The 8,519-nt window shown below is 34.4% G+C and overlaps 1 protein-coding gene across 1 annotated transcript; it reads right to left on the reverse strand.

Moving 5' to 3' along the window:
• Window positions 1–418: 418 nt before the first annotated feature.
• On the reverse strand, window positions 419–2,701 carry LOC132163017 (zinc finger BED domain-containing protein RICESLEEPER 2-like). Its single transcript, XM_088518797.1, has 3 exons — window positions 2,506–2,701; window positions 628–2,376; window positions 419–477 (listed from the first exon to the last, which is right to left on the reverse strand). The coding sequence occupies exons 1-3, from the start codon at window positions 2,699–2,701 to the stop codon at window positions 419–421; spliced, it is 2,004 nt and encodes a 667-aa protein (XP_088374923.1).
• Between the last annotated feature and the right edge of the window lie 5,818 nt (window positions 2,702–8,519).

The raw sequence follows: 8,519 nt of genomic DNA on the forward strand, positions 1-8,519 counted from the left end.
CAAAAACCAGATCTGCAAAAACAATGGGAGGGCAGAATGGACACAAGTTGATACATGATATAGGCTAATAGACTTATAAACTAATACTACAGCTAAACAGCTAAACAGCTTAAAACCTAAACACACATAAGAAAAACCAATATATATAATGTAGATCAACTTGAAAACAACAAAAGGAAACTGGAAAAGTGAACAAAGTATATTACCTCAATTCTGAGTCTCCATGCAGTTATAACTTATAACTTATAATAAAGCTTAAAACAGGTTATCCAAATGTCCAATATTCCAAGTTCCAACAAAGCCAGCAAAATATAACAATTAATACAGAACATAATATCAAAATATAATGTGACATTCAAATTACATATTTAATAAGCAAAGAAAAACAGTATACAAATTTAGTTTTTCAGAGAATCCCTCACAAAAATGAGAAAACAGCATTCACGGCAAATTTGGCAATTCCACTTCCACCATTTTCTACAAATACAAACACAAAGTTAATAAGGTGAAATCATAAGTAAAAAATAGCTTGGAAATGGAAAGAAATAAAATAACATAATCAAAAGGAACTTAGAGGTATTCGAGATTTTTTCTTAATGCCATGAACTGCTCTAACTCAATCTAAACCACATAAGAGCATCTGAATAGTATCAGTTGATAATGATGCTCTATGGGGTTCAATAACTCTACCACTCACACTAAAAGATGATTCTGAAGCAACTGTACTGATTGAAGCAGCCAATACATCCTGTGCCATCTTAGATAAGATGCGATACGTTAAGGCATTGGATTTCCACCATCCCAAAGCATCAAAGTTTGCATCACTATCTTCACCATTCTCACTATCAAAAATGAATACATCTTCTTCAAGATAAACATCCAAATTAGTTTTTATGTGCCAGATGATGTCATTGCTTCTAATATGTTGCCTAAACCGTGATCTACCACCAGGAACTACCTTTATAATAGAGGCAATTGAAGTAGTAGCACTGACTTCAGCAACTGCTTGTTGTTGAATGATAGATGCATTATGGGCAGCAACATAAACCTCATACAACTCTTCCAAAGTATTCAGCACACCCTTTATGTAATCACCAGTAACATCAAGTGGATAAATGATAGGAAAACAGAACCTAATCAACTTCATTTTGTATCTAGGATCCAACACAGTAGCTAAGGCCATCAACATATTAGAGTCACCCCAATACTTATCAAATTTATCACTCATCTTAGCTGTCATTAATCTTATATATTCATTCCTATCCGCAACCTTAATATCCACAATTTCTTTCATTCTCCACACCTCAGGTAGAAACAGATTGGATGTAGGGTAGTCACTTCCAGAGACAACATCGGTCACATCATTGAAAACTACTAAAACTTGGTTCACATTCTCAACCTTATCCCACTGTTCAGGACTTACCACCCACAGAAAAGCCTGCTCTACTCTATGGTATCTAGGAAACACTTCCTTGAACCTAATTGCAGTCTCCAACATCAAGTAGGTGCTATTCCATTGGGTAGGAACATTTAAAATAAGTTTATTACAACCCAACTCCAAACAATTTGTTATATCACTAAATGCATTCAACCGCCTCTCAGAAGCCACTATATATTTAATCCCCTGCCTAACAGAATCTGTTATGTCCCTTATTTCTGAAAGCCCTACTTGCACCAACAAATTGGTAATATGAGCACAACACCTAACATGAAACATAAGCCCCCCAGTAGGCAAACTACCCCTCAACTCAAAATCATCTCTCAAAATGTCAATGGCAGCAACATTAGCACATACATTATCAACAATTATTATAAATACTTTATCCAAAATGCCCCATTCAATAAAATTGTCTCTTAAGGCTTCAACAATAACAACACTCGAATGTGGAGGAGGTACATTACAAAAATTTAAAATCCTCTTTTGGAAGAGCCAATTAGAATCCACAAAATAGCAAGTAACCACCATATATAAAACCCTTTGAGAGGAAGTCCACATATCAGTAGTTATGTTTACCCTATCAATCCCACTTAGAAGTGTTTTCAACTTTTTCTTTTCAATGTTATAAGTGGCAATGCAATCACATTTTACAGTGGCGCAACTAATTTTTTTGTAGTGTGGTGTGCAAGCCCTCATGAACTTGTTAAAAAGTTCATGCTCCATCATATTAAAGGGATATTCATGTAGAAGTACCATATGGGCAGCAAGTTCTCTAACTTTCTTCTCATTGAAAGTAAAGTTTGTCAAGGTCCCAAAACCATCATTGTCATCACTAGGTTCAAATGACAAAGTCTTTGGCTTCTTAAGGCTATTCAACTCCACAAACTTCACATAAGCAGTTAAATGCCTACTAAGGGTGGAGGTGGTACTAGATTTTCCTACAGAAAACAACCTCTTACACCAATTATACTGAAATTTTTTTACACCATTTATTGTAATAGAAAAAAAGTCATTCCAGACTTTGGAAGTCTTTTGCCTTTCCTTCATTTGGAAGATAGTTGACCCACCTTCAGCCCCAACCCCAGCTCCAGCCCCATCCCCATCCCCAGATTCAACAACAACAGGAGAAACCAGATTAACATGTTCATCTGGTGTGCATTTAGTGCTAGAAGACACACCAAATCCAAGAGTAGGGTCGGCAGTAAGTGGATCATCACCCAAATCAACATCATTGAATTCATTGAGTTGAAATGTATTCTCCATAACTGTTAATAATTTTTAAAATTTAAAAGATCGATAAATAAAATAACAAAATAAGTAATCAAAGAGCAAATGTTAAAACAGAATCATGAGTTCTAAGTTCTAACATAGCAAATAATTTTAATCAATTCATTTTAAAAAATTAGAATCATAGATAGACATAACAAACATTTTAACATAACAGAAACATAGTTCTAACATAGCAATTCATGGTAACAGAATCATAGTCCTAACATAGCAATTCATGTTAACAGAATCAAAATCGTAGTTCTAACATAGCAATTCATGTTAACAAAGTCAGAGTCATATTTATAACATAGCAATTCATGTTAACAGAGTCAGAGTCATATTTATAACATAGCAATAAATGTTCACAGAGTCAGGGTCATAGTTCTAACATAGCAATTCATGTTACCAGAATCATAGTCCTAACATAGCAATTTATGTTAACAGAATCAGAATCATAGTTCTAATATAGCAATTCATGTTAACAGACTCAGAGTCATATTTATAACATAGCAATTCATGTTAACAGAGTCAGAGTCATAGTTCTAACATAGCAATTCATGTTAACATAATCTATGTTTCCTATTCATTAATGAAAACAGACGGAACAAGTTTATTTTAAAAAAAACACCTGAAACTTCAAACAATCAAACTGTTGTAGCTTGCAAATTCAGTGTTACCAGACTCCTTGAAATGATGAAAATTAGCAACATTAGTTACTAGTTAGTGCATTTTTGAACAACAAAAATAGTAAAACAGAATGAAATAATAAATCAAGAATACTCGAAAAATATTAAAAGTTCGGAATTAGGGTTCAGGAAAAAAAAACTTAACTTAAAGTTAAAGGCAGAAGAGGCTCTTCAGAAGTCAGAATGTTTTCTGATTCGAATCTCGTTAGCAAGCAGCAAGCAAGAGCAAATAAATTCAAACAACTCGAGTAACGTGCAAGCAAGTCTTGCATACATGATACATCAAGTTCATACACTCGAGTATATAAGGGGGATGGATCATGGGGGGATTTGGGAATGAATAAAAAAATGGTAATCGAGTACTTGATAGCCTAGTACTCGATTTCCATTTCCGTCATAGTCAGATCAAGAGCAATCATCTTTGTCTCTTCTACACCACAACTAAAAATGTCACAGAAGAACAGTTCAAAAAACACAAATAATCAAATAAAAACAATGCAAATAAGATAAGAAAATGAGGATTAGGTGGCGAGATTGGACGGGCTAGGAGAACTCTTCTGGTTCGCAATAGTAGGGAGTCATGCGATAGATCAAGAGAGTTTGTCCCACAAAATTTGTACGAGTGGTTAGAAAGCCACTGGATGGATATCAGATGATCCATCAGCGGCTCGATTGAGGATCTGAAACGAACGAGTTGTAGGTAGGGGGTTGAGAAGGATTTATTGCGAGCATTCAAGTATTCAGCCAACCACGAATCCGCGATGGATATGCATTGAATGCTCCCTTTCTAGTCTCTTTGTTTGAATCGTTTCTACCTCTCTAGTTAGATTGGTTACTGGCCTGTTAGGGTTCTAAGTGAAATGGAGACTTGGAGAGAACAAAGCGAGCAACTGAGCGAGAGATGAGAGTTATAGATGATTTTTAGGTTAGTTTTCTCTCAAACGAGTCCCAGTCGTTCGATCTGATTTCAATTTTAGTAATGAACGGTTGGATTTGATCCAATCTTTGTAAATTTTTCCTAGCGGCCCGCATGTCCCACTTATGCGTTTATAAGATTTTAATCAAATACGGTCGTGTCTAATAAAATCTCATGTAACCCTTTCAGATAGTCCGTCGATTATATAGATTAATTTATTGATTTTATTTTAGTCGTTCGATCAGATAATTCTAGCAAGCTTACTGTGTTTTACGAACACTAGATCACTCTCAGGTTGGGCGTGGTTTACAACTGTCATCCATTAGATTGATCTAACGGCTGAAGTTTAATAGCCAAAAATTGGACGGCTGAAATGCAAGTCAGACTTGTCAGTCTCGTTTGTCGTGCTTGCGTGAAGAAACGAGACTGGATAATTAATCCACCGTGTGCGTGAGTTGGTGAATCCGGTGCAATGTATACTCAATATTTCATCTTGACCGTTGATTCTCAAATTGATTTTAAAATTTATTTTGGATTAGTGAGCTCATGTGTATTTTGGAACACCAGATAATAATCACGTGGGAGTTGCTTTACAGCTGTCTTCCATTTTTTCAATCCAACGGCTGCAGTTTAATCTAAAAACAATGAACGGCAGGAAGCTATCGTGACGCGTCAGTCTCGTTATACGTGCGCTGCGTGCAAAAACGTTAAGCCGAAAATGATTCTCTGCGGCATGACTAACTGAATTCGGTTTCCTTTCTACACATGAATTGTTTTTGACCGTTTTTCTGATCTTATTGATTTTTCTCAAGTTAAGACTGTGCGATTAATACCCCTATGGTGTATTGTGGAGTACTGACTAAATATCTTTGTGGGCTGGTTACAGCTGCCGTCCACTTCCACAATCGAACGGCTACGGATTAATGCAAATTAATCGGACGGCTATAATCAATCTAGATAAACGTTTGATTTTTTCAAAATTAAAAAAATAATAATTATACCGTGTGCGCAATTATAGATGAGCTCGCCTCTCTGTTTTCCCATAAATGATCTAAACTGTTGATCTTTAATTAAATTCAATCAATCCAACAACAACCGTTTATTTAAAATAACAAGTTGTTAGTTAATAGTACCATAAAAAAACTCTAAACAGTTTTTTTTTTTTTTTTTGAAAAACATGTGTTTGGTTGTTTTAGTTTATAGGAATTATAGCATTATTGGCATTTATTTTACAATACCATTAGACATTAGTTAACAAATTTAAACAGTACTTAAATGTTCAAAACTTAAATACTACTTAATACAATTTTTTTTTTTTAATTAGTACCATATAATTTAATGTTTTTAAATAGCTTATTAATTGGACAATGGACATTAAACCTATAAATAATAACATAGTCTATACAATGTTAGTTATACACTTATATTATACCCTTAGATCTTAATTAGTTAATTATATACACATTGAACCTATGATTATGATTATTATTATTATTATTGAATTGAATAATGGACATTAAACCTATAAACAATGACACAGTTACGTAGTTCATATAATGTTAGTTATATTATACCCTCAAATCTTAATTAGTTAATTGTACACACATTGAACCAATGATTATTATTATTATTATTATTATTATTATTATTATTATTTTTGAATTGGACATTGGACATTAAAAACCTATAAATAATAACATAGTCCATATAATGTTAGTTATACTATACCCTTAGATCTTAATTAGTTAATTGTACACACATTGAACCTATGATTATTATTATTATTATTATTATTATTATTATTTCGAATTGAACAATGGACATTAAACCTGTAAATAATAACATAGTCCATATAATGTTAATTATACTATACCCATAGATCTTAATTAGTTAATTGTACGCACATTGAACCTATGATTATTAATTTATTATTATTATTTTTGAATTGGACAATGGACATTAAACCTATAAATAATAACATAGTCTATACAATGTTAGTTATACACTTATACTATACCCTTAGATCTGAATTAGTTAATTGTACACACATTGAACCTATGATTATTATTATTATTATTATTATTATTATTATTATTATTATTATTTCTTTTTTTGAATTGGACAATGGACATTAAACCTATAAATAATAACATAGTCCAAATAATGTTAGTTATACACTTGTACTATACTCTTAGATCTTAATTAGTTAATTGTACACACATTGAACCTATGATTACTATTAGGGAAATTATATATAAACTCCTTAGGTCAACGCCCCTTTTTTTTAAAACTCCCTGTGTATTTTTTTTCGGAAATTTAGTCATTGGGTTACTCGAAACTACTGGAAAACTCCCTACCGTCAATTTTTGTTAACTGCCGTTAGTCCACTCAAAACTCCCCATTTTATCTGATTAAAATATTCATTTTTTATTAATTTAATTTAAAAAATTAAATCTTAAAAAAAAAATAAAAAAAAATTAAAGGGACCGCCACCCCTGGCCACCCCCCAACCCCTATGGGGTGGCTTGCGGCCACCCCCAGGTGGTTTGGGGTGGCCTGCGGGACACCTCAAAACGACCCATGGGGTGGCCGTGAGCCACCTCATGGGTGGAGGGGTGGCCTGCGGGTAGGGGTGTAAACGAGCCGAGCTTGAGCGAGCTTCCCTTGTTCAAGCTTGGCCCGTTTAAATTTTACTCGAGCTCGAGCTCGAGTCGAGCTCAAGTGCGAGTCAAAATAATCGAGCTCGAGCTAATAATAAGTCGAGCCGAGCCAGCTCGCGAGCTAGCTCTTATATTTAATGTTTTTGTTTTTAATTTTTTTTTTTTAACTTCAAGTACTCTTAAACAGCTTAAGAAGTTAGTTTGCATATGAATATTTGCTTAGCCTGGCTAGTCGAGTATGGAGCCTAAGTCAATATAGTAAGACATTTGATTTCAAAGAGAGAGGATATGCATCATTTTATAGATAAGCAAACTTAGAGATTGATGTTTTCTTAACAATGTGGGACAAGTTAACAGGTTGCATTCAGACTGCATTGGGGCAACGCCCCCTACAAAAAAATATTTTTTTAACGTCTCTCTCTCAATCCCCCTCACCAGTCACAACGAATCTTCCACCTGAACTCTCATTTCCCACTCTCTCACTCTCGCTCACCAGACAGGTAGTGATAGTGTTTGGGTCTATTTGATTCTTCAATAGTTTATGCCTTTCGCAATCTCCCTCAATAGTTTCTGCTTGGTTCTTTTTCCTTTCTTTTGGGTCTGCTCTAATTGAATCGAGGTCTTTTTAATGATTACTCTCTCTCTCTCTTTGATCACGAAGGGTCTAGAATTTTTCATTCTCTAACGCTTAAATATAAATGCAATTTGAAGGTTTTAATAATTATGAGATTTATAATTAATTATGTATTACTTAGTTTATATATATATATATATACACACACACACACGAGCTTATACGAGCTGTTCACGAGCTTAGCCGAGTCGAGCCGAGCTTGCTTCGTTTAATATTCGAGTTAGGATTTGTGTTCATGAAGTACTTCATTTAATATTCGAATCGAGCACGAGCCGAGCTTATGTGAGCCGAGCCCGAGCTTGCTCGCGAGACGCTTCGCTCACTTAACAGCCCTACCTGCGGGACACCCCAAACCACCCCTGGGGGTGGCCGCGAGCCACCCCAGGGCTGGGCAAACTACCACCCCATAGGGGTTGGGGGGGTGGTGACACCCCTGGCCACCCTTCAATTTTTTTTAGATATAATTTTTTAAATTAAATTAATAAAAAAAATTAATATTTTAATTAGATAAAACGGGGAGTTTTGAGTGGACTAACGGCAGTTAACAAAAATTGACGGTAGAGAGTTTTCTAGTAGTTTTGAGTGACCCAATGACTAAATTTCCCAAAAAAATACCCAGGGAGTTTTTTAAAAAAACACGTTGACCTAAGGAGTTTATAAATAATTTCTCTTACTATTATGATTTTTTTTTTTTTTTTGAATTGGACAATGGACATTAAACCTATAAATAATAACATAGTCCATATAATGTTAGTTATACTATAGCCTTAGATCTTAATTAGTTAATTGTATACACATTGAAGCTATGATTATTATTGATTAATAACATGGTTTTTTTTTTTTTTTTTTAGTTGCATTGTCGATTGTCGTGCGGGTTGGGTCGGGTCGGAAGATAAAACGGGTTGAGCTCACGAGC

Source organism: Corylus avellana, chromosome 8 (assembly GCF_965113065.1).
Source record: "Corylus avellana chromosome 8, dhCorAvel1.hap1.2, whole genome shotgun sequence".
Classification (NCBI taxonomy): Eukaryota; Viridiplantae; Streptophyta; class Magnoliopsida; order Fagales; family Betulaceae; genus Corylus; species Corylus avellana.